This window comes from Ciconia boyciana, chromosome 9 (genome assembly GCF_034638445.1).
Source record: "Ciconia boyciana chromosome 9, ASM3463844v1, whole genome shotgun sequence".
Taxonomy (NCBI): Eukaryota; Metazoa; Chordata; class Aves; order Ciconiiformes; family Ciconiidae; genus Ciconia; species Ciconia boyciana.
In genome coordinates this window covers 44,872,666-44,898,027 of record NC_132942.1, presented here as the reverse complement: position 1 = coordinate 44,898,027, position 25,362 = coordinate 44,872,666, and the positions used below count along the sequence as shown (strand labels likewise).

Sequence of the window (25,362 nt, the reverse complement as noted above, 5' to 3'; positions counted from 1 at the left end):
CCCCCAGGGGTTCCCCCCACAGCGGGGCAGACCCCGGGACCCCAGGGGTTCCCCCCACGCCAGGGCAGACCCTGCACCCCCAGGGGTTCCCCCCACGCCGGGGCATTCCCCGGCCCTTGGCAGCCCGGTGCCGCACGACCCCTGCAGCTGCCCGGGCAGGTGCTCGCTGTTTGCCTGCGGAGAAAACCCTCCTGCCGCAGGTGACATGAGGGACATGGGGCTGCAGCTGGGTGGGATTTTCCTGGCCAGCCCCAAAACCCTCAGGTTTTGACTTGCTGCCCCGGGACACCCCAGGAGTGGCCGCTGCCATTTAATCCCCCACGCGCTTTCTGTCTCTCATTGCAGGCAAGCTTGACCCTCACCGCAGGGCGGCTCGGCAAAACCCCGAGCCGACGACGCCGAGCCCACCTGGGCCTGTGGCCGCCTGTCCTGCCAGAAATAAAAGGGGAAGAGACGAGAGCACGAAACGCGGATGGAAACCCTCCTGCTCAGCAGGACGGGCAGCTGGGAGCCCACGGCCCCATGCAGCCAAAACCTCTGCCAGCCCTTGGTCCCCTCGCCGGTGGGGCACAGGGATGTCCAGGGCGGGTAGGATGGAGCTGGGACCCCCCAGCATTGCCGGGATGCAGGATGCGGGGCAGAGGCTCACTGGGGGCAGCTGCAGCGTCTCCCCTCAAGCATGCAGCCCTGGCTGGGTGCGTGCCATCCCGCCTGGGTTGGGACTGTGGTTTGTAGCTGTGTGGCCCTTTCCCCCGGCGCATCGGTCCCGTGCCGGGGCTTCCCCGCGTCTCCCTGCAGCACCCAGACCACGCTCGCCGTCCCCTGGGGCCCCGGGCTGCACCCAGAGGGCAGAGAGGCTGCAAATCTTTCCGGTGACACCCCGCTTCACCCCGCTCTGTCCCACCCCTGCAGCACAGCACCCCTGCACCCCCATGCTGTGGGACCCTCCCTCCCACTTACACCACATCGTCCCTTCCCCGTCTGCCCCCCCCCCCGCCCCGGGAGCCCCAGGATGGGGACACGAAGCGGGGAGCCCCGGGTACCATCTGCGGGAGCCCAGGTGGCCACCGAGACACGCCATCTGCTCAGCCACCTTCGGGGACCGTGCAGGCACTGCTGTATTTTTAGGACACGTTTCCTCCCTCCCACCTGCAGCCCGGAGCCGCCTTTCGGTTTTCTAACAAGTTGTTTCTCTCGCCGGCGGCTGTCGGGGAGCCCCAGCCCCAGCGCGGGGAGGGCTGGCCTGGGGGTGCAGGGATGGGCTGCAAAGGGGGTTCTGCACCCACCGGGGGGGTTATCCCAAGTGCCGAGCAGGCCAGGGTGATGCCTGGAGCCGGGCTGGTGCAGGGAGCCCATCTGGCTCGTGCCCAGTGCCGATGCTGCAGCTGCAGTTCAGGAGGGCAGCAGCAGCCAGGGGACATCCTCATCGCCGTGGCTGTCCCCCAGCAAAGGGGCTAGCGGGCTCCAGGGCTGCAGCACGGCGAGCCCTCGGTGTCACAGCATGCTGGTTGTGCGTGGGTGCACCGTGCAGGCCACGGTGTGTGGCCGTAGCCGTGCTGTGCCAGGCTGCAGCACGCTGCGTGGGGTTGCACCACGCTGTGCCGGACCGCACCGCACTGTGCCGGACCGCACCATGCTGTGCTGCAGCTCTCCTCGTGTTGCACCGGCTATGCTGTGCCAGTTGCACCATACTGCACCGCGCTTCCCACGCCGTCCTGCACCGTGCTGTGTTGCATCTTGCTGGCCGTGCCGTGCTGGGCTGCATCACGCTGTCTGTGCCTTGACAGCCGTGCCGTGCCGTGCCGTGCCGTGCCATATCGTGCTGGCTATGCCGGGCCGTGCTGCATGGTGCTGCCTGTGCTGAGCTCCACCCTTGACAGCCACGCCACGCTGCACCACGCTGCCCGTGCCGAGGTGCACCATGACAGCCGTGCCGTGCCATGCTGCACCGTGCTGGTCCTGCCACGCCGTGCTGCACGGCGCTGCCCATGCCGAGCTGCACCACACCGGCCCCTCACAGTGAGGAAGTGAAGCCGGTGCGAAGGGGAAGTTGTTGGAAAGTCAGACCAGAATGGCTGATAGGGAAGGCAGAGCTGGGCTTGGTCGCAGATGGTTCCTGTTGGGGAAGGACACGGGCGCAGCTGCCCGGCCTCCCCCCACCCGCCGCATTATCACTGCCCGGCAGCTGTTCACCTTCCCCCTCGCCATGGGACGCGGCTCTGCTGCCACCCCGGCCCCGGCCGTCACATGAACAGCCCTCGCGGCAGGGCAGGCACCGAGCGGGCAGCGCACCCCGTGCCCTGCCGCGCCCCGCCGGTGCTCAGCATCTCCCTCCCCGGCGTGGCTCCTGCACCAACACGTGGCAGCAGGCTGGCTGCGCCGGCCCCCGCGAGGCTTGCGGCAGCGGGGTGCTGACACCCATCCCCTGGGGTGCGCGGGGGACCCCCCAAGCCAGACAGCCACCACTCCTGGGCCAGGGCGGCAGGCAGGACCGGCCAAGGTAAGGCCGAGGCAGCGGCGGGAGGAAGGCGGCGGGTGGCTGTGGCCGCGCCGTGTGCCATGCCGTCGCACAGGCGGCTCGCCCCGATGTCAAACGCAGCCTTGGGCAGGCAGGTGCTCCCCGAGGGTGGCACGCGGCCGGTGCCCATCGGTGCATCCGCGTGGGCACAGCACCACGGGGCGCTCACCGACACAAGGACCCGTTTGGAACCCACTCTGCAATTAACCTTTCCATAATGAGTAATCAGCCACGATTAGGTTTTATTTACAGGGTTTAAATCCTCTGTTTACCGGGTGTTTTCATTCATTCTCGGGTCAGCGGCTCGCACCGCAGCTCGGGAACGCGTTCCCACGCTCCCTCCCTGGCAGCGGCCGGATCCTGTGTGCAGCAGGTTTGTGCCACCGGGGACAGGATCTGACCCCACGGGCTCTCGAGGTGCTTGTGTTCACTTGCAGCGTGGCAGCGTGGAGGTTCCGCAGTGCCGGGGCATCCCATGGCCCTGTGCAAAGCATCCCCGTGCCGCCGGCACCGCCGCGCACAGGGCGAGGGGCACCCCGCAGCCTGGCCTCGGCCGAGGGGTTGCAGCAGCTCTGGGGAGGCCCAAGGGGTTGCTGCTGGGCTTGTGCCCGGCACAGGGCAGGAAAGCGGCTGCTGGCTGAGTCACCGGCATTTGTCTGCCCCGAGTGAACAATACTGGCCCTCTGCCTCGCTTCCCCTCTCCACCGGCATCGTGCTCTGGCCGCAGCCCCCTGCCCCGCTGCCCAGTCCCGGCACCCACCCCGCGGGTCGGGAACGTGGCGAGGACGGGCTGGAGGACAGGGTTTGGGGTCCACCCTGGGTGCTGCACCCATCGTGCCGTGACGGTTCGCCACCAGTGGGAGCTGCGCTGAGGTCCCTGCCCCCAGAGCTGCTGCCCGCAGCAACGTTCGGTGCATCCCAAGCGAGGGGCACCCGCCGATAAGGCACCGGGGACCGGGCGGGCGCAGCGCTGCGGCAGCAGCTCGACTGGAAGGCTGCAGCGAGGGGAGCCATGCAGATTGCTGCGGGCTTGCTGAGCTGCCGGTTAGGCTCTTGGCAGGAGAAATGTTTATTTTGTTGGCCGAATATGTCTGCAAACTTCCTGATTTCCTTGCGGCCGGTGAGGCAGCGATAGGGCTGGCGAGGCCGTTGCCTGCCCCGTACTCCGGCTTCAGCGCCGAGAGCTGTTATCTCCGATGCGCAGCGGGCAGGGAAGAGGTGGAGAAAGGGAAATGAAATACAACAGAGGTGGCACATTTTTTGCTCTTGATAACAAGCCCTGCTTTTAGCCTGGGAACTTGGAAACGATGCAGGTGGCCAGAGACAGCCGCAACGTCCCCCGCTGCCGCGGCGCATCTGGACCTCATAACGAATCCCAGACCTCCCCGCCGCGAGGCTGCGGCTCCCCACGGCACGGCACGGCACAGATCAGCGCCGACCTCCACACCGCCGGAGCCCGGTGCCGGGGTATTTTGGCCCTGGGGGGTTTCTGAAAGCAGCCCGAGGGCTTTGCTCCCGGGCTGAGCCACGTGCCGGAGCGAAGGCAGGCTGCGCTGCACCGCCTCCCGCTAGCTCCAATTGATTTTTGCAGGGATGCGAGGTGTTGGAAGTGCAATGTAAGCTAATTAAATTCCCATCATTAGAGAGCCCTGTGCAGGCAGTTGCAGCCTGTGGGATGGAGAGGGCTGGCAAGCAGCCGGGTACCCTGTGGTTTGGGGAGGGAGAAGGGGAGTGTGAACCCACTGTCCACCTCACCGGGGCTGCCCGCCGGGCGAGGGGCAGGCAGGGCGGCAGTGGTGCCATGGCGGGGCTGAGAGACGCTCTCGTCTCCCCAGGCCTTGGCATTACACGGAGGTCTGGCATCCCCAGGCAGTGTCAGGGGCCAGGCCCCGAGGACGTGGCTCTCGTGGAGGCTCAGCACCGTCGTTCCCCTTGCCCAGCCCCGCAAAGGGGAGCAGTGCATTGGAGAGGGGAGCTCCCCGGGTGAGGGACTGGAGGAGCCGGAGGGACCCTCTACACCGTGGCGGGGTGCGTGGCCCTCCCAGCGTGCTGGGCTCGACAGGGCAGCTCAGGGGATTGTGCTCAGCGTCTCCTGGCAAATTCCCACTGGCCAAGGATGAGGCTGGCAGGACTTGCTGACGTTGCTGCCGCCGGGCGCTGCTCCCATGGGGGTGCCAGCATTGTCTCCATGCACCCCAAAGCACCAGCTCCTGGAGGCAGGTCAGCAAGCGGCAGTCTCCGCTTCAAAATTAAAACACTTTCCAGCCTCCCCGTGGCAAAGAAAAGCTGGAAACTTGGCCCCCAGCGACCCCGAAACCATAAAGCACCCAGAGGAATGGTGCTGCATCCCTAAGTCTCCCAGCGTTCAAGCCAAGCCGGTGATTTTTCGGAGCCTGCAGCGCAGGGCGAGCCAGGACGATAAGCAGTAGAGGCCGGTTTCCCTTCGAATGCCACGAAGCAGGAACGAATCTGTCAGCCAGGAAAACAGGATTTTTTTTTTTCTTTTAATGTTATGGAAGTTGTGCGAAAGCCACAAAGTCCCTGGGTCTGCTTCCTGGCAGCGAGGGCCAGGGGGGCTGCTCCTCCCAGCCCTCAGCCAAGGCAGCGAGGGGCCAGGGTGGCTTTGGGGCGGGTGGCCCCGAGGCCGGGGACCCCCGTGAGCGGGCGCTGAGGGAAGCCAGGCACAAATGAACCCCTTTTCTTCAGAAAGGCTGGCGAGCGGCACTTCCTGCCAAGCAGATGTCACCGCGGCGGATGCAGCTGCGGCAGGCGATAGCCGGCGGGCGGGCGAGCCGTCTTCCCCGGCCGCTGGCTCCCCACCAGCCCCTTATCTCCCCCGCGCATTCCCCGATGAATTAACGCGCAGGGAAAGGCAGCGCCAGGCAGGGCTCCTGCTGCAAGCAAAATGCCAAGGGAAGAGCGCTGGGGGCTGCAGCCCAGCTCCCGGCACTCGCTCCGGGATGGATTTAAGCGCTGAGATTCAGACCACCACGTCCGTGCATGCAACCAGGGCAATGGGACCGTTCGTGGTCGCGCCGACCCTTCCCAGCCCGGCAGCTCCCTGCTGCGAGCACATCGTCCCAGTGGGGTGCTCTGAGCAAAGGGGTCCCTGTGCAAAATGGGGACCCCGCTAGCAGCGGGGGGCTTTGCATCGCTGAGGTTGCTTGTGAGCACCCGGCCCCACACTGTTCCCCAGCTCTGCTCGGCGCTGTGCCGGGCAGGCACCGCTGGCACAGCCACATCTACCGAGGACCGAAGGGAGGCACCCGGGGATGCTCTGCTCCCCAGGAGGGAGTGGATAGAGATCGAGAAACCCAGATGGACAGACAGACTGGCTGGGGGTGACACAGGAAACCTGTGGCACGCCAGGGGCTGAGCACCGGCACGGCTCGGTGCCTTCGCCTCCAGACAAGCCTCCTGCGAGAGCTGGGCCACAGCAGGACCCCTGGCATGGCACGGCAGAGGAGCTGCAGGCACCCATGGGTGCTGCCCACGGCAGGGCAGGTCTGCGCGGCTCCCGGCTGCGCGGCATGCCGGCGAGGGGATGACTCACCAGCGTGGCGAGGGGGAAGGTGTGATAAAGCAACACCGTGGGCTTTTTTAAAAAGCCTGAGGCTTGCGAAGGGGGGATGCAGCCTGAATAGCAATCAGCTCTTCCAGGCACGCTGGGAAGCGATGGGGCTGAGCCAGAGCCCGGCTCGCGGGAGCTCGGGAGAGCCGGAGAGAAGGAGGACAACGTGGTGCCGCTGGGATGCAGGGTGAGGGGCTGAGCCAGAGCTACGGGGAGAGAGACGGAGGGTGAGGACTGACGATTGGGCACCCTTGAGGTGTGAAGAGGGACCCCAACACCATGGTGGCTGCAAAGGCACGAGTGGGGCACAGGGCTGGGGCTGCCCCGGCGGCAGCGTGAGCGGCGGCACCCACTGCGTTGCCCCGGCCTGCGTGCGCGGCCCCGATAGCGGGCGGGGGGCCATGTGCACGGACAGATACGGGGCCCGGATGGTGCATGGTGGTGGTGACCATTTCCTTTGAGGGTTGGTGCCAGTTGCCCTCATCCGCCTTCAGCGAGCACCTTATCTGCTGGCGCGGGCGCGCACCGTGCCAGGCCCCAGTGGCCCCCCCTTGTCCCCAGGCTGTGCCTCGGGGAGCCCCTTTGCCTGGGGCAGCTCCCCGAGCCGCCCCGCTGCAGCCTCTCCCCACGCACACCCAGCAGGGATGAAGGACATCCCTCCTCCCCGCGGGTCGACCAGCACCTGCCAGCAGAAGTGATGGGTGACGGTACCGACACCCTCCCGTGGGACTGAGACACCCATGGGGGTGGCACTGGCAGGAGCAGGGAGAACAGGCAGCGGTGGGCGCAGGGCAGGATGCGCGGCGGCGGGAGATGCCGGCTCCTCAAAACAAAGGGAGCACGAATTGCCATAACATGTGCAGTTAATCCCCGTGCCGGGCTGTTGCACGCCGCGCCATCAATCACGCGCCGGCGTGACCGACACCAAGTCATTACAGGAGTTTCCACCCTCTCTGCCGGGTGGGAACCTGGCGGGGCCCCATCCTGCCCCAGCTCCAGATTTGCCGGGGGACGGATTGCCAGGCCCTGGGCTGGGACGGATCCAGGCAGGCTATCGGGCCCTGGCAGACGCTTATCTCCCGGCCCGGCCATTGCTTTCCCACCGCAGCGGAGCAGGGCCGCCGGCTCTGCCGAAGCGGGGTTGGTGCCATCGTCTGCCCCGCCATGCCACATCCGCCCCGTGCACCCGGGGAGCTGAGGGATGGGGGGTGTTTCCCCACCAGCACTGACCCCAGGGATGCCAGACCCCCCCTCCATCCCCATCCGTGGGACCCACGCGTGCGGCGGATGCGTGGCCGTGGGGCACACGGCAGCACCAACCAGCAGGCACCAGCCTGGGCTGGGCAGGGAGCGGGCTGGGGGGGGGGCACGAAGGGGTTAACCCGGGGAAGTTCGCTCACTCTCGGCCATGATTTAAACCAGACAGAAAGGTTCTGTCATCCATCACGCTAACAGCCAGATCATTGTGTTTTAAAGTGTCTGTAATTGCAGCAATACAGAGACTGGGGGAAAGATAAAGGCTGGGAAGATGCAAATGCGGAGGGGAAGCACCAGCCCCCTGCACCCAGCAGGGATAAACCCGGGGAGCCCTGGGGCCAGCCCTATCCCGGCTGGGACAGGGATGGGGACAGCCATGGGGACAGCCGGAGGGTGGCCCAGGCGTCCTCCTGCCTGCCCCAGCTCGGCTATGGCTCAGGGCGGGTGCTGGGGCATCCCCGCTGCAGGTGAGAGCACCCACAAAACAGCGCAAGCAAACAAAACCAGGGACAGGCGAGGGCAGGGAAGGGGCCAGAGCAAGGTGGTGGACTCAAATCTGCTTTACTCGAAATATTACCTTTATCTTGTGGCAGCTCCCTCGTTACCCTCGGCGAAGTGGCACTTCTCTCGCCACCTCCTCTCTGTCAGGATCCAGGGATCCCCGGGGACGATGTGCGAAGGGTGGTGAGATCCTACCCCAAGCATGCAAGGAGGCAGCTGTAGGCACGGCCACGGCCACGGCCACGGCCACGGCCAAGCGTGCCCAGGCTTTGTCCCGGCGGCTGAGGCCACGTGCAAGCACGTTGGCAGGGAATTATTAACATTCAGACGAGGTCCGCCGAATAAAGCGAGCTAACACAAATGTTTATTTTCACAGTAGTGAATTATGACTTCAATAGACCAAAATTACAGGCTGCGTGCGCGGAATAGAAACGAAGCAGACCCCGCCACCCAAACGCCGCCGGGGGGGACACGGCGTGGCTGCCTCCTGCCCATGCTGTCCCACGCACGCTGCAGTGCCGCTGCCTGCCCGTCCTGCCGGTGGATGGGCAGCTCTTGCCCGCGCGGTGGCCCTGGCAGGGCGGCTGTACCTGGCTCCGTCTGCCTTCGTTGCAAAGACCCCGTGGGCTCACGGCCACCCGGCTTGGCTTCAGCTCGACCACCTTGGCCAGTGCCAGGTATTTGAGAGCATCCTTCATCTACACCCTAATTTGCAACCACCAGAAGAGGTTGCAGCTTTTCTCAGCAGGTCCCCGCAAGGCGTCCAAGGGCAGGGTGTTGGCAGGGGACGGAGGGGTTCAGTCACCGCTGGGCTCGTGGCACAGCACCAGCTGGTTTTGCAACGTATTCAATGGCTTACACTGCATCGGGGGGGGGATGTGTGGGACAGCCTGTTCGGCTGAGAGCGTGGTCACCCCTGTGGTCGGGTCCCTGCTCTCCCGGTGAGCAGCCAGAGCCCTGTGCTGGCACCCCTGAAAACCGGGGCTCTGCTTTGGGAGCGCTCTCGGGCCGCCTTGGTGATGGCCGGTGCTCCGTGATGCCTTGACATGCGCGCCGGTGGGGGGCTGCGCCGTGCACCGCGTGTCCAAATGCACACGCACCGCCGGCATTTGCATGTGCCAGCCAGTGCCGCCTATGCAAAGCCGGGGGGGCGGCGGGGCAGGTGCGCAGCTGTGCGCGGGGGTGGATTTTCCTCCGCTGGTCGTGGGCCCTTGCCAGCGGGGCCGTGCCGGTGGGGCCATGACACTCACCCACGAGAGGCTCCTCGAGAAAGGTCCCGTAGGGAACGAGGGCAGCACAGGGAGGGGCAGGAACGGGGACAACCCCAGTGCTTCAGGCTGGGAAGTGCAGGCAGGGCCGGCAGGCAGTACACGCAGGGTGCACAGCAGCAGGGTACATGATGCCGCCCAGACGCTGCGCAGCGTGCGCACACCGTGCCGACCGGCGTAGATGCAAAAGCTGTCAAGACCTGAACGCTCCCCCGGCACAGGCAGTGCAACAGCAGGGCAGGGCCCCCCTGTGGGCCCGTTCCACGTGGGAATGAGGGATGCAAAACCGGCGGTGGAGGTTGGGGTGGCCAAAAGCGGGGTGGAGGGGGCTGGGTCGGGGTGCTGCAGCACCGTCCCGCTGCGACCCCGTCAGTGGGGCGACGTGGGGGGGAGCTTGGCTGTGCAGCGACCACGCAGTGGCCATTTACTGGCTGTGCAATGGTCACGCAGCGGCCACGCAGCAGTTGTGTAGCGGCAGTGCAAGGGCCGTGCGGCGCCTACGCAGTGCCCACGCAGTGGCGGTGCATCGGTCATGCCAGGGCCATGCACCGCCTGTACAGCGGCCGTGCAGTGGTTCTGCAGCGGCAGTGCCACCCAACACCCCGGCAGAGGTTGTGCAACAGCCGTGCAGCGGTGACCCGCCGCCTGGCAGGGCTGCTGCGGTCCCCAGCGCCTGAGCCCTGGGAAGTGGGTGAGGATGAGTAATACAACAACCATACAGGCGGCAAAGGCTCCGCACGGCAACTCGCAGAGGGAAGGCAGCTGCCAAGCAGAGTAATTACGCAAAGAGGCAGGGCTTCGGCTCGCAGGGAAATTAGCAGGGCTTGCGTTACCCAGCACACAAGCAAGCAACAACATCGTAGTAGGACTTGGAGGGGGAGGGAAATTTTTAATGGTCCCCCCCAGCTGGCACGGGGCATGCAGGAAGGGCACGCCAGGGACCCGGCGTGGGCAGGCAGTGCCGCAAACGCATGCACCACTGCCGGGCACCGCTGCCGGGCACCGCCGTAGAGGAAGGGCCCCGCTGGCATTCCTGCGGTGCCGGCACCACGCAGCCGCCCTAGGGAGCCCCGCCAAGGCCAAGAGGGGTGGGGGGCACCCCAAGGCCAGGCTGGGCCGGGCATGTGGACCGTTGAGGGCTGTGCCCGTGGGACTTGTGGCTGCACATGTGGCTGCTCCTATCGCAACCCCGGCCCTTGGGCCTCCGGAGGGGGAAGCAGAGCAACCACAACTCCAGCCCCCCGCAGCCCCCCAGCCCCTTACAAGCACCCCCACCCCGCTCCAGGCCTTGCAAGTCCCAGCTCCAGCCCCTTGACTGTTCCCACAGCCCCAGACAAGCCCCAGCCCCATCCCCTTGCAGTCCCCCAACCCCACGCAAACAACTCCCGGCCCCTTGCAGCCCCTCAAAACACATGCAGCCCCCCAAAACATATGCAGCCCCCCACCCATGCAGCATCCCCCGGCTTTGCAACCCTCAGTCTTCAGCACCCCAGCCCCTTGCGAACCTTGAACCTTTTGCAAACCCCAGCCCCTGGCAGCCCCCAAGCCCCGTGCACCCCCTGCACGGCCCCTGGTCCCCGTGCAGCCCCCGGTGCCGTGCAGTCCCGTGTCCCCTTGCAGACCCCCGGTCCCCGTGCAGTCCCCAGCCCCCGTGCACCCCCCGAAGCCCCGTGCAGCCCCGTGTCCCTGTGCAGTCCCCCGGTGCCATGCAGCCCCATGATGTCCCCGTGCAGCCCCAGGTCCCCGTACAGCCCCCGGTGCCGTGCACCCCGAAGCCCCCTGCAGCCCCCGGTGCCGTGCACCCCCGAAGCCCCTGCAGCCCCGTGTCCCCTGCAGCCCCCAGTGCCATGCACCCCCGAGGCCCCCTGCAGCCCCATGTACCCCTGCAGCCCCCGGTGCCGTGCACCCCCGGAGCCCCTGCAGCCCCCCGGTGCCGTGCAGCCCCCGGTGCCGTGCACCCCCGAAGCCCCCTGCAGCCCCGTGTCCCCGTGCAGCCCCCGGTGCCGTGCACCGCCCGAAGCCGCCTGCAGCCCCATGTACCCCTGCAGCCCCCGGTGCCGTGCACCGCCCGGAAGCCCCTGCAGCCCCCCGAAGCCCCGTGCAGCCCCCGGTGCCGTGCACCCCCGAAGCCCCTGCAGCCCCGTGTCCCCCTGCAGCCCCCGGTGCCGTGCACCCCCGAAGCCCCCTGCAGCCCCGTGTCCCCGTGCAGCCCGGGTCCCCCTCCCCGGCCGCGCACCCCGGGGGCCCCGCTCCGGTGGCGGCGGCGGCGGCGGCGGCGGCGGGGCGCCCCTGCCGGGCGCGGCGGAGGCGCCGTCTAAGGCAGCGGCGCGGGCGGGCGGCGCTCACTCCGGGGCGGGCGGGCGGGCGGCGCGGCGGCGGCGGCGGCGGCAGCGGGCGCTGCGGGCGGCCCGGCCCGGCACGGAGCGCGGCCGCGGGCGCCCCATGGCCGCGACGCGGCGCCGGAGGATGCGCCGCCGGGCAGCGCGTAGGGGGTGAACCGGCCCCGCGGATTTACCGGCTTCTCCGCCCCCGCCCTCCCCCGCTTCTCCGGTGCCCCCCCTCGGGGGGGGGGGGAAGCGCCCCGACCCCCGGGCTGGCGGCCCCCGGCGGCCCCGGGCGCGGCGAGCGGCGGCGGGCAGGTGCCGGGGGCAGCCGCCGCCGCGGGGCCGCGCTCCGCCCGCGCCGGCCTTAACCGGGCCGGGGCCGCCGCCGCCGCCGGGGGCCGCTGCCGGCTCTGCCCGCTCCTGCCGGCCCCTGCCTTGGGACTTACCTCACGCCTCCGCCACACCTCAGGACGGTAAGTGCCGTCCGCGCCCGGGGACGGGGGACGGGGGAGGCTCCCGGGAAAGAGGGGCTGGGGGTGCTACCTGTGCCCGGGGGATGCTCCCGGTGCGCAGGGGAGTCGGAGGCTCCCGGTGCTCGGGGGATGCTCCCGGTGCGCAGCGCTCGGGGATGCTGCCGGTGTCGGGGAAGCCGCCGGTGCGCAGGGGACGGGGATGCTGCCGGTGCCCGAGCCAGCGCGGTCCCCGCCGCCGCGGTCTCTCCGGCCCCGTTGCTTGGTCGCCCCCGGGACGCGCCGCGGCGGCGGAGCGGGGCAGGGCGAGCGGGGGCACAGCCGGGGCGAGCGGGCACCGGAGCCGCCGTCCGTGCGGCGGGCAGCGCTGGGAGCGGTTCCTCCAGCGAGGGCAGGGCGGGAGCCGTCTGCCGCGACCGAGAGCCGGGGCAGCGTGGGGCGGCCCAGCATCCCCGGGAACCCACGCGAGTTTGTGCGCCCCCCCCAAACCCCCCCCGCAGCAAACCCTCCCCGGTCGTGGCTCCCGACTTCTGCCCGGTGGGAGAAGTCGTTTCCATCCCTCCATCCCTTCCTCCCTCCTCCTCGGAGCGCCAACCCGCCGGCTCCGCATCCCGCTCCGGCCGCCGCCGACGTAGAGATGGAGGCGGCGAGGAGGAGCTGATCCACTCGGGAGAGTTTGTGGGAGGAAACCCAGGGCTGGTTTGGGAAGTTCCAGCTACAGCAGCGTAATTCTGTGTTTACACGCGAGGACGCGGGTCCGTGCCGGTGACGCGTGCCGTGGCCTCGCCGTGTGCCGGGGGACGGTGGTATTGGACGCGGATTTGGGAAGGAAGGCTGGCTTGGGGAGCCTCCAGCTCTCTGCCTCAGCGCTGCCCTGCTTCTGATCCTCGCAGCCATTAATCAGCGTCCAGCTCCTGCTTTCCCTCCAGAATTGCATTAAACGGCGTTAGCTGGCACGCCCGGCTGCCCGCTCCGGCCTGGCTTTGCTAAGGGGATGCTGTCGGCGTAGCGATGGAGCGAGGCTGGCACCGCGCTCTTCCCTGGCTCCTCCGTGACGTTGGGCCGGGGCACGGCCAGCTCTCCCCGTCACTCCGCCGCGCAGCCCTCGCCGCTGGATGGTGCCTTCGGATACTGCAGAGCGTTTCTCTGGTTAAACGCACCTTTTGTGGGATTTTTTTTTTTTTCCCCCCTATTAGCCAAGAAAAACTTTGCAACTTTCCTTCGCTTTCAGAGAGAGGAGCTGCTGCCGCTGCTGGGTTTCATTTTGTTTTTTTTAATTTGAGGTCACGTGCGCGTTGACAGTGTCTTTGAATCTAAGCGATGGTCTCGTCTCTAGCTTAGAAAGAGCTTTTGAGCTCTTCCCTCTGTTGTTTTCTCTCTATTCGGGAACAAAGAGATTTTTCTGCCTTTAATTAAAAGGAATATTAATTCTCCGCTCCTTTGTCGAGCGACTTGAAGACACTCTGCAAACATCCGCCTGCTCAGCACCACGGCGGGGTGAGCTCTGCTATGGTACGGGGCACGGAAATATGGGGGAACCCTCCCAAAACCCCATGGCAAACACCGAGCAGCAGCCGGGGAGGATGCTGACAGCCCCGGCGCCCACGGTCCTCGGGTGAGGAGCCCCGCGGGGCCGAGCTGCCACCCGGGGCGGGCGCTTGGGTCTCCGGAGGCTGATAAGGCAGGTCCCCGCACGGCGCGTTTCCACGCAGGGAGAAGTTTTGAGCGTTGCTTTTGCTGTGGTTGGGAAGGCAAGCGGAGGTGAACTTGGCTGTGCAAAGGGGTTTTTCCCTGCCTGCCGCTTCCCGGCAGGCCTGGCCGGTGTCGGCGCTGGCAGGTAAGGTTTTACCCGGGGACGGCCAGATGTCGGGCGTGTTTCGTTTGAAAAAATGTGTGATTGTAGATGTTGGCTTGTACGGAGGAAAAGCCAAGATGTGTAGGGGGGAGAGGCTGTTCTCCCATGGCACTGGGTGCCGGCACGGGGTGGGTGCCGCGTTCGGGCAGGGTAGCAGCGAGGCCTCGTGTGGGTGCAGGATTTGCCTCTTACATCGGGAACTTCCAGGGTGCAAGATGGAAAAATACTCCGGCACTCGGCCCCGCTTCGGGTTGGGAGGGTCGAGCGGCCCCCCAGCCTCTGCCCGTCACCGCAGCACGCTCGGCACCGCCGGGCTCGGGGGCAGCCCCGTGGGCACGGCTGAGGTGGGCTCCCCACAGCCAGTGTGCCGGGGAGGGGGGTCTGGCAGGTCCCACGGGGGACCTGGGGCTGGTAGGTCTCTGCCAACGTTCCCCGTGTCCCTTCCCCAGATTTCTGCTTCCGAGCCACGGTCGTTTGCAGGCGTGGAAAACCCCAGGCAGGATCTGGATGGCGTAGCTGCGCGGTGTCCGGCTTTGCCGTGGAAATTGGGTCTCGGCTCCGCTCACTGCCGGCAGCCAGCTTAAGTCCCCGGCGCGGTGTAGAGGCAGTGCCGTTCCCTGCCCGCGGCCGTGCGGCATCCCCTGCCCCACGGCTGCCCGGGGAAGGGGTGCAGGGTGCTGTGGGGTGCCACGGGACCCCTGCGGAGGAGAGGCACCCCGTAAATGTCTGCTATTACGTCTCTTAATGGGGGTCAGTTGATCGCTGGCCGGGGGAGCACAGGGCTGCTGGTGAGGCACGCGTGAGTGCTGGCAGGGGAGCAGGGAGCCGAGCCCCCCCCGGGGGGGACACGCCAGCCCCCACCACCGGCACCGACACTGCTTCTGCCCCTGGCCAGGCCAGCACAGTGTGCACAAGGTTTTGGGCGGATCAGGGGCCTGATCCTGCAAACGGGGCTGCCCGGGCCCTGGGAGGGAGCAGGGCCAGCCCGTGGGTTGCACGGCTGAGCTCGGTGCAAAGCTGGGCTGAAACGCTGCTGCGTTTTGGGATCGCGGGGATGCGGGGTGGATGCTGCAGCCCTGGCCTGGGCTTTCCAAGCCGGACCACGGGCGGGAGCTGGATTAAGCTGCCCCACCAGGCTGGGGACGGGGGGGTCCCCAAGCTGGGGCCAGTCCTTGCGAGCTTCCCGATGGCTGGCGCGGGGTGAGACCAGGCTGGTGGCACAGAGGAGAACCCCCCTGCCCAGGCGCTGCTGGCGTTAGTGCCACTGCCCAGTTCGGGGTTTATTTTTAGATTTCCTGAAGCTTGTTTTCTGCCGTCCCTCCCAGCGTGCTCGGGCTCCCCAGGGGCAACCCCACCTTGACAAGCAGCTTTCCTTCGGAAGATGCTGACCAATGTTTCCAGAAAGCATCCAAGGGATTTCCTGTTTATTTTGCAAAATTCTCATTAATATTTTTTCCTGTGTTGTTTGATTCAATCTCACATGGGCAAAATCGCCTTGAAATGGAGCCTGCGGTTAGAAAATAGACAAAGAGTCAGTAACACAGCAGCCCGGAGGCTGTGGGGATGCACGGCTGGATTCGGCACCCCCTCGGAGCCGTTACCATCCTGGTGTCTGCAGGGCAGGATCCAGCCCCGGGTCCCTGGGGACCTGGCAGCGCCTCGGCGTTCCCACGCTGCAGGGACCTCGCACGGAGCTCCCTGCTAGCGCTGGTGTGTGGAGGGGGATGTTTTCCCTTCCCCAGCCCCTCTCTGCCTCCAAAGTGCCCGGAGTCCCCTGCCTGCTTGTGCCGCTTGTCCCCGCTCCAGCCATCAAGGCCACCGCTGGGCACGAGCATCCCTGTGCACGTGGCTGCAAAAATTTCAGATTGGGATGTTTTAGCCTGAACCTCTCCCTGCCCTCGAAGAGCGTCCGGCTCCGCAGCTGGGGCATCGGGCCGGTTTTGGGGTGCCGCTTTGGCAACAGGGTGCCCCTTTGGCAGCGTGTTGGTGGATCGGTTGCCCTTCTGGCGCGGATGTGCAGTGATGCACCCGCAGCCCTTGCACTGGGGAGGTGGTTTGTGGCTGAGAAATGGGTGTTTCCTGGGTGGGGGGCAGCTCCAGCCGGCGCTGCTGGTGGGGTCAGCCCCAGCCCCGTGCCGCCCACGTGCCTCCAGGTGTGCCGGGCTGGCCATGGCACTCTGTTTACTCGCGGTGTTTAGCCAGTATATTTAATTTCCAGGAGCATAAGGCAGCTGGGGAGCAGGGAGGCCGTCTGCATGCCCACCTCCTCCCACCGCCCCGGAGCTGCTGGCAGGACGGGTCAGATGGCAGCACCGGGGTGCAACGCTACGGGCAGTGTTTGCAGCAGATGCTGTGCCCGGGCTGGGGGCTCAGCGGGGGTCCTTGGCCATCCTGCCGCTCCTCCAGCGCCAGTGGGTCAGGGGGACCCCCCAGCCTGACCCTCTGCATGGGGGGACCCCGCTTCCCGGCCCCTCTCCACGCCGGCCAGCCACGTCGCCGCCAGCCGCTGTTGACTCACAGGCTCCGACGTCGAGTCCCGGGGCTGAGCCCGAGATGCTTTTACAGGCAAGGCTGAAATGCACAAAATGTTCGACTTGTAAAATATGTAGCGTGAGAAAATAGCCTTTTCTGCTCTCCTCCTCGCTGCCGCCGCTCCCCTGCCCCATCTGCTCGCTTGGAAAGCTTCCCGCAGCTGGGGGGGCGAGGGGCTGATGGCGCCCGGGGTCTCTCGGCAATCGCCGCCGGCCTGGCTCGAGGACGGCATCCGCCCTGCGCCGCTGTGCCCACGCAGAAGTGTTGCCCCTTGGTGGCAGGAGGGTTCCCGGGGGTAGCACGGGCGCCTCGAGGATGTGCTTGGTCCACGAGGATGCTCCTCGCGCGAAGCCTCCTCCATCCTCCTGCCCTTCCCACGCGCTTCCGCGTCCCGCGGTTTCTCTCCCCCGGGACGCGTTTTGAGAGCAAACGTGGGGCCGGCACCGGGAAAGCCGGCCAGACTGTGCCGTGGCCACTGCCAGCATGGGGGATGACGCAGGCAGCGTTGGCGTGTCCCACGGGGCCCAGAGTTTCCGAAACGGGGCAGCGCGGCGCCTCTCGGGAGGGTGCCAGGAAATACCCCCGCAAGGCACCCCGGCAGCACCCAGCCGGGCCGGGAGGGAGCCGCCACACGAGAGCTGGCCACGAGCCACGGTTTTCACCAGCCACCTTAATCCATCATTATCTGGGCACATTTCGGATCCTTGCCAAGAGCAAGGTGGGAAGGGGGGGTTGTAAGCATGCTTTCCCTATTCCCCTGCCATCCTTTTTGCTGCCTGTGTGTAATTAACAGAGTAATTAAAAACAGGATGAGTTAATTGGTATTCATTTATGTGGCAGATGTTTTTAATTGAGATACGAAACAATTTACCTGTTTACATAAACAATAGCAAATGAAGGCTTGTAAAACAGAAAGGGGGCTTTTTTTTTTTTTTGGCTTTTTTTTTTTTGTTGTCGCGTTGAGGAAAATCAAACCCATCTCCCTCCTCCCTGGCCACGCCGGCTCGGGGGGAGCGGGAGCCGGCTGGCACTGCCGGTGTGGAGCCGAGGCAGCGGGTTTGGGTCCCTGGCCGGCTGGTTATGGCTTGAGAAATTGGGTTTGTTGGGCTCGGGGTGCATGGGTGAGCGTGGCCCTGGGCGCTGATGTCCCACGCGGAGCCGTGCCGTCACTGCATGCGGGAGGTGGAAGGGGACCAGGCGTTGGGGTCCTCGACCGCAGCCGCTGCCCTGGAGCCGAGCAAGGAGCGTTGCCTGTGGCGCGTCCCCCGGCAGCACCGGACGTCCCCGGGATGCTGGCACCGCTGGTGCTGGCACCGCTGGTGCTCACACGATGGGGAGGTGGGGAAAGCAAAGCAAATCGGGATGTATCTGAGCATGGGGAAACCCGCTTTACTGCCGGCGTTGGGTGGGTGGGGAGCATCCCAGCCCGGGCCAGCGCCTTGGGACCCGTCGCAGGACGCCTTTGGGCAAGGCGAGGATGGCAGGATGAAGGCCGGCCGGTGCAAAGGGCTGCCGCGGCAGTGCAAAGATGGCAGGTCCCACTCAGCTGAGCAGCCCAACTAAACCGTGGGGCAATGCCCAAATTCGCGGGCTGGTTGGCACGGCACGGTCACCCATCCTGGGCCCGGCTGCCGGCATCCCCCCAGCTGGAGGAGCAGGGCAGAGCAAGACTTGCGCTGCTTGGGGCATGAACATCCTTGTGAGCGTCGCTGCCTGCAGGCAGGAGTGCAGGCAGGGCCTCGGTGCCCGGCAGGGCTGGGCCCCGCTGCCAGCGCCCCCCTGGCACCGCTGGCCACATCTGTCCCGTCGTCCTCGCGGCGGCCGTGGCCTTCAGCGAGAGCTCCCTGCGCCAGCACGCCTGCAAGCACCTCCCCGGGCCTGGAGCCGGCGGAAGCCGGGTTCATTTACATGTCGTGCAGAGGGTTTAATTAATTAGATTTCCTTTTAAAAGGCTTCATTTGTGCTGACAAGTGCTGGGGTTCGGATCACGCTCGCCCTAGCCTGGCTCCCCAAAATGTGCATATTTTGGGGAATGGGATAAGTGCTGGGGGTGGGCAGCATCCCTCCAGCATCCCTCCAGCATCCCTCCAGCATCCCTCCAGCATCCCACCGCTGCCGTCCCGCTCTCTCCCCCTCCGCGTGCAATTGGGGATGAGCCACCTCCAAGCTGCCTGCTGTCACCTACCCCCGTCATCACCACGTCCCCAGGGAGGGGATCAGGATGGGTGCAGGGGAGGAGGGAGACGATGGTGCCCTGCAGATCCCACCACCTCTGCTGGGCTCGTGCACGTGGCCGGCGCTGCTGCCTGGCCGCTGGCGCTGCGCGCTTCCCTAACGCGCTCCAGCTGGGACGGCTCGGTCCCTCGCCATCTTATCGGGGAGTTGTTCTTGGCCCCTGTGGCAGCGGCAGCTGAGGAGCAGGAATGCTTGCCTTTGTTTCGGAGGCAGCCTGACTTCGGGAGACGTCGCCTCCAGCATCTGGATTTCATTTGTGGCCATTTGGAGAGCATGAAGGATGCTGGTCTTTTAATTCCCTTTTAACCCCTTCCTCGCCTGGGAAGCTTCACCCAGCCTGGGAGGGGAGGGCTGTGGAAAGCCGGAGCTTTCCAACGGCTGCAGCCAGGGCAGCTCCCTGCCCTCTCCATCGCCGTCCCCGGGGAGGTGGAGAGGAGAGCAGCCAGCCTGGGTGCTCCGCAGTCATCGGGCTCACCGCGGGCTGGCACGTCCCTGTCTCCATCCCCAGCTGCTTCCCGGCCTTGCCCGAGGCTGCAGAGAGCAGGGGCCGCTCGCCGCCCGGGGAGGACGGGTGTCCCGGGCTGGGGCACAGCCTGCAGCGGCGGGACGGGCTCCCCGGGACCGTGGGAAATAGCAAACCCTGGGCTGGGCCGGCAGCCGGGCTCCGTCCCTCAGCGCCAGGCTGCTTGCTGGTGGGTGCTGGGGCTGCTCTCCCGTGTGCACGGCTGCACAGTGCCGTGCATTGGTGCTTGCCAGCATGTGCAGCTGCACGGTGCTATGTGTCGGTGCCCGCCAGCGTGCGCGGCTGCGTGGTGCCACGTGTCGGTGCCCGCCGGCTGCGCGGCTGCACGGTTCTGTGCATTGGTGCCCACCTGCACGCACAGCCGCGCAGCGCCATGCACTGGTACTTCCCAGTATCCAGTGGTGCCCACTGGGGAGCACACGGCCGAGCAGACCCCCTGCCCCAGCTCCGGTGGGAGGCAAGGAACCGGCTAACAGGCCCCTCGGCTAACAGGCCCCCCCTCACGCATGCTTCCACCCGGGGAAAAGCGATGTGCAAGCTGGGGCGAGCGATTCAGGGGTTGCTGGTGCCGGGGAGGGCACAAACCTCGACCACTGCGGTGCTGCTGGGGCGGCGTGGGGCTGGGTGCCACGGGCAAGCCGGTAACGGCTGTGCTGGTGTGTCACCCCAGCGGGGACCGTGCCCGGGCCAGTGTGCCGGGGGTTAAACCCTCCGGTGTGACAAATGGGGGGCTCGGGGTCACACGGGGGTGTGCAGGGTCCGGCATCCGCTGGCCCCAGGAGGCAGGGTGGGGGACGCCTGCTCCCGCCAGCCAAGGAGAAAATGCTAATCCTTTTATTTTTATATTATTACTTATTCATCTGGGCTGCACAGGCCTAATGGAAACCAGATGGAGGAAAACAGACACAGCCCCGAGCGGCTGGGACAAATTACCCCAAAGAAAGAAAGAAAAAAAAAAAAAAGAAAGGGAAAAAAAAAAAAATTCCAGCAGAGTTTGAGTCGTGTTGGGGAGTTATTTTTTGGAGGTGCTGCCGGGAGGCTGCACTGTGCCCCCTGAAACCCCCTTTGCCCGCCACGGAGCTCGTCCCATCCTGCAAAGGGCCTGGGTTGGTGCCACGGCCGTGGCCGGATCCTGCGGGCATCCCAGGCTCTGTTTGTTTTGGGCATTTCTGGGCTCGGGCACTGAGAAATCCCATTGGGTTTGGGGCCGTCCCTTGTCCCCGTGCCTGTGCAGCCGTGTTTGGGTTGCAAACACCTCGGGGAAAATTTATGACTTAGAGGAAAAAAAAAAAAGGAAAAGACAAGAAAAAACACAGCCAGGCCCCATTTCCCCGGGTGTTTGCTCAGCTTTGTGGAAACTTTCCTCCCGATGGGAAGTTGTGGAAAAGCCGTGTCGGTGCCAGAACGAGTGTATCCGTGTTTTCCCCTCAGTGTGGGCATGCGCGTAGAGTCAGGACAGCGGAGGGGGAGAAGGGATGCAGGCAGGGACGGGGATGCAGGCAGGAAGGGATGGGGATGCAGGAATGGATGGTGCCAGGGATGCAGGCAGGGATGGGGATGCAAAAAGGGACGGTGCCAGGGTTTCGGGAAGGGATGGGGACGCAGGCAGGGACCGTGCCCGGGATGAGGGCTGGGGTCAACATCTCGCAGCAACGAGGAACCTTCCCTGCAAGCAACGGCAGAGCCGAACCTGCCCGTGCAACCCCTTTGCGCTGGGAGCTGTGCAGGCAGCTGGTGCAGGTGCGCTTACCCAGGCAAGCTGCCACACTGTCCCCAGGCTGCCGCGGCTTGTCCCCGCACCCAGTGGCTGTTGCGTGGAGAGCCGGTGCCTCGGGCCGAGCACGTGGGCGGTTGCAGCGTTGCAGACGTGAAGAGCGTGTTGCGATGCCTCGCTGCGCCGAGCCCGGTGTGCAATGCCAGCCAGCGCCCTGTGGTGCAAACCCCGGGCTTGGAGGGGGTGAGAAGGGCGAGGGGATGGCAGCGGTGCCCACGCAGAGCCCTGCGTCGCGGAGAGGTGCTGGCCCTGCCTGCTGTGGGCAGGAGCCGGCAGGCAGAGGCAATGCGGGTCGTGCTTTGCTAAGCCGGGCGGAGGGCAATGCCCGAGGGATGCCGAGCCCAGCAGGGACCGTGTGGGCACCCGGCGGATCAAGGCGCTGCGGCTGCGCAAATGCAGCCACCCAGTCTGGGTCATGCTCTGTGCGAGCTCGCGGCTCGTCCTCTGCTGTCGGGGCTGGACCCTGCTCCGCTGATTGATGGGCGAAGGCTGGAGAAGCCTTGCCCAGAGATGGGCATGTCCGTGAAAAGGAGGATAAAAGGTGTTTTCCAAAACATTCCATTTATTTTAGCAGGCCCTGCAAAGAAACGGTTGTTTTATGGGGACGGATGCTGCTTGGTCTTGGGGTTTCTCCTGAGGCTGGAGTGGGAGAAGGAGGCAAGGAAAGGGAAACCAGAGCATGCATATCCAGGCGTCTGCAGGATTACAGTGCACCCTGGGAGGCTCAAACCCCCGGTGCGGGGATGCTCCCATGGTGCCAGAGCCATCCGGAAGGATGCTGTGGGATCATGGCGGTGACCACCTGGGTGTTTGGCCCTTGCCATCTCCCTTTGGCTCCCCCATTTCCCGCTCCTCCGCGCACGGCATCGGCTGTGGCACAAGCCCCGATAGCATCTTGCTTGGGATGAGGCCCCGGTTTTATTTAGCCCGGACAATGTGCTTTTGCAGGGTTCAATTAATCTCACAACAGTTGCAGCGGATTAAGCATGCATATTAGATTAGTGTTTATCAGCCGTGCCTGGCGGGGAGCGTGCCGGGGCGCAGCGGGGACCCCAGGGCCAGGGGGTGGCTGTGGCGGCCGCTTCCTTCTTTGGCTGGGGCCGGTGGCGGCGGCGGCGTGGGCTCGGGCACGCTGACGGACCGCCGCAGCTGCCCGCACTTGTGGCCACCCGTCACCGCCCGGTGCGGCAGCCGCGGGGCCGAAACCTTGCACCGGGGCCGTGCCGCCACCGCCGTCCGGAGGGGACGGTGCTGGCACGCTTCCCCCAGGGGTGCCGCTGCCGGGTGTTATTTGGGGTTGCAAGCGCGGCGCGGCGGGAGGGAGGCAGCGATGGCTGGGGGGAGCCCAGCGTGGCGATGGCAGGGAGCCCCGCGCTCCACGGTCTGCGGGATCCGATGCCTCGCAGGGGTCCCTGGGGCTGCGGGAGGACAGCCACCGGTGCTTGCACAGGTCCTGCCATCGCCACTGCCACCAAGCGCCGGCTGAAACAAACTCACAATTTACTGCCTGTGCGTAATCCCCGCCTGAGATTACAGCAGCCCTGCGCAAAACTGCTGGGGACGGCGAGGGGTTAGCGGGCAGCCGGGAGATTCTTGAGGCGTGGGCAGGTAACCGCTGGCAGGAGGGTGCCGGGACGTGACAGCGATGGCTTTGCAGGGACGCACACGCTGTTCGTGTGCTGGGCCGGGCTGTGCCCCGTGCGTGGGGCAGAGCTGGCGCTGCACGGGCAGAGCGGTGCCCTGTCCTGTCCCCACCACCCTGCATCCACGCTGGGCACAGGGCACTGCTCCCACCCTTGTGCAGATGCACGGGAGGTCGGTCACCATCCCCACCGTCCTGCGGGCACATGGGAGACCAGGCACCGTCCCCGCTGCCCGAGCTCTGCGTGGGGCGAGGGTTGCTGCCATCCTGCACTGGGAAGCGGAGGTGCCCAGGCCAGCCCGCCGTCCCCGAGGGTCCCCTGACCTGACCCCCCTCCGGAGGGGAAGCATAGCGCTGCCCGGCACACCCCGCTCACCGCCCTGTGCCCTCTCCCTGCAGATAACGCGGAGACGCTGGCCGCCACCATGCCCGACTCGCCGGCCGACGTGAAGACGCAGTCCAGGTCCACGCCGCCCAGCATGCCTCCGCCACCGCCGGCCGTCACGCAGGGAGCCACGCGCCACCCCTCCTTCACGCCAAACACCAGTGAGTACCGGGGACGGGAACGGGGACGGGCTGCCAGGCAGGGAGGCTGCCCAGCTCCCTTCGCCTCCGGGTCACGCGCTGCACCCAGGACTGGCAGCGTCCTCAGCCCCCTGTGCGGTGCTGGCCGCACCGTGGGGTGGCGTTACCCATCCTTGCACCGGAGAAGGGCTTTGGGCTGCGCGCCCCGAGCCCCAGGTCAGGCACGTGCCCACGGGGAGAGCCGCGGCGCTGCCCGTCGCCAGCAGTGCCCTGCGAGGTGCTTGGGGACAGGGACATCCTGGTCTCCTGCCGCACGGTCACCGAATGGTGGCACCGAGCAGCGCGTAGCCCCGGGCGCTCTCCTCTGCAGACGGAGGATGCTGTGGGCTGGGGGAGTCCCCGCGAGTTGGGGCTGGCCCCGTTGGAGCTCTCGGGCACATGGGGACCTGCCTGCCCGTCCGCGTGTGGCACCCGGCGGTGGCAGGGGAGTGTCACGGCCAGCCGTGGTGGCAGGGATGTCCTTGCCCTGCCCAGGCCACGGCATGGTGGCATCAGGGGGACTTGGCAGGGACTCGAGGTCCGAGTCCTCAGCCTCTGTAGCATCGTTGAACCGGGGGAGCCCCGATGCACTGGTTGCACTGGTGGCACATGGGCTCATTGCACGCCTGCAGGGCTTGCGCCGGGGATCGGTCACTGTGCCGGTGTCACCATCCCGGCACATGACCGGACAAGGCACACGCGGGACTGGATCCAGGCAGGCAGGGGCCGAGGCCGGTCCCCCCAGCAGAAGCGGCGGTGGCCGTAGCGAGGGTTGTTCCAGCTCCTCCGAGACGTATCCCAGGCACGTGTGCGCACAGGGTTTTTGCTCATAGCTGCTTCTTGCTTAGAAACCCCCGCAGGGAAGAAAACACCCCTAAAACAACCCCCCGAGCTGCAGCCCCCCGACAGCCGCTGCACCCTGCCGTGGCCCCACCGCCCTCCCAGCCAGATGCTCTCTAATTGGAAATCGGCTTGCGCTCGGCTGCGCTCTGAGGGGTTTTGCTGTTTAATCCGAGCCCTGTGGCAGATGTGGCATCCTGGGTTCGGCTCGGTGCAGGACACGGGGCCAGGGGTGCAGGCAGCCTCTCCGCTGTGGCTCGGCCCGGAGCGCGACGGTGTTTCGGTTGTTCTTGGTCTCGGGGAAATGTTGCAAACCGCCCCTCGTGCTGGGGCTGTGCAGGGGGGGTCCCAAAATGTGGGGACCGTGTTAGGCAGCTGAGCATCCCCCGAGCCCTCCCTCTGGCTGCGTCGGGACGCAGGGACCCGGCTCCATCCTTGGCACGCCTGGGTCCGGGCAGCTTTGCCCACGGCACGCGTGCCCCCGCCGTCGAGGAGCGTTGCCTGCAGGGACCCCCGGCCGAGAGCTGCCCCCTCTGCTCTCTCATCATAGCGTGTTTTATTTTGCTTGCAGATCGAGACGCTGGCCCTCCGACGTTTCTGCCTCGCGGCCGTTTTCATGGTTGCTTGAAATGGTCGATGGTCTGTCTTTGTAAGTAAAATGAAGCATCCGCTCTCATGAGAGACCCGAGCCGCAGCCGCAGCCCCCCCGGGAGGCGCAGTGTCCCGCGGGGGGCTTGGGCAGGGTGCGTTCCCCCGCGCCAGCCCCTCGCCCTGCCCCGGTGGGTCACGGGGATGCGAACCCCGGCCCCGGCCCGGCCGAGGGACATGTGCGGCGTCTAACTTAGTAACGCACCTGTCGCGGGAATAAAAGCAGTTGCGGCCACCGGGTTATTTTCGGCATCTCTTTAGCGGGTGGCTGATACTGCCCGGCCGTAGAACGAGCGGGAGCCCGCCAAAGCAGGCAGGGCAGGCAGGGCGGCGCGGGCACCGCAAGGTTAGTGCGATCCCAGGAGCCGGGTGCCTGGCACACCGCGGGGAGAGGCGCGGTGCATGCCCGGGTGCCGCAGAGCGGCGCACGGTCGGGAGACGGGGTGACGCATGCCGTCACCTGTGCCGGCCGCGGAAAGGTCCCTGCGCTCGCGCGGTCTGCGCAGAGGGCTGGCGCAGGGGCGAGGAACCCGCCGCGCCGTCGGTTGGCACCCCCAGATATCCCCAACCTCGGGTGCGGGGTGCTCCGGGCGGCTCCTGTCCTCCCTGTCTGGGCAGCGGGGCCAGAGGTGCTGGCGTGCTGCAAGCGAGGCTGGGCTCTGCGGCAAACCAGCTTGGGGCTTTTCCTTGGGGGGTGCTGAGCAGCTCCCAGACGGGCAGGATGGAGCCCCTTCTCTTGGCCGCCTTGAACGTCGAGGAGCAGGATCGGGCCCTCGCTGTGCCGGGGCATGCACTGCATCCCATCCCATCCCTCCCTGCAGCCCGCATCTGCCTCCCGCG

General features: G+C 66.5%; 1 protein-coding gene across 4 annotated transcripts in view; it reads left to right on the top strand.

The window, feature by feature from the left end:
- Nucleotides 1-2,189: 2,189 nt before the first annotated feature.
- CBFA2T3 (CBFA2/RUNX1 partner transcriptional co-repressor 3) overlaps nucleotides 2,190-25,362 on the top strand; it is a 31,957-nt gene continuing 8,784 nt past the window's right edge. Inside the window, exons 1-3 of one of the 4 annotated variants that reach the window (XM_072872747.1) lie at nucleotides 2,190-2,500; nucleotides 22,870-23,016; nucleotides 24,446-24,523. In XM_072872747.1, the coding sequence (XP_072728848.1) occupies nucleotides 22,896-23,016; nucleotides 24,446-24,523 (199 nt within the window). In that variant the 5' untranslated portion in view covers nucleotides 2,190-2,500; nucleotides 22,870-22,895. Of the gene's footprint in view, nucleotides 2,501-11,617; nucleotides 11,913-13,618; nucleotides 13,747-22,869; nucleotides 23,017-24,445; nucleotides 24,524-25,362 lie in introns of those variants that run through there. The other 3 variants (XM_072872750.1, XM_072872748.1, XM_072872749.1) reach the window with 3 other exon arrangements.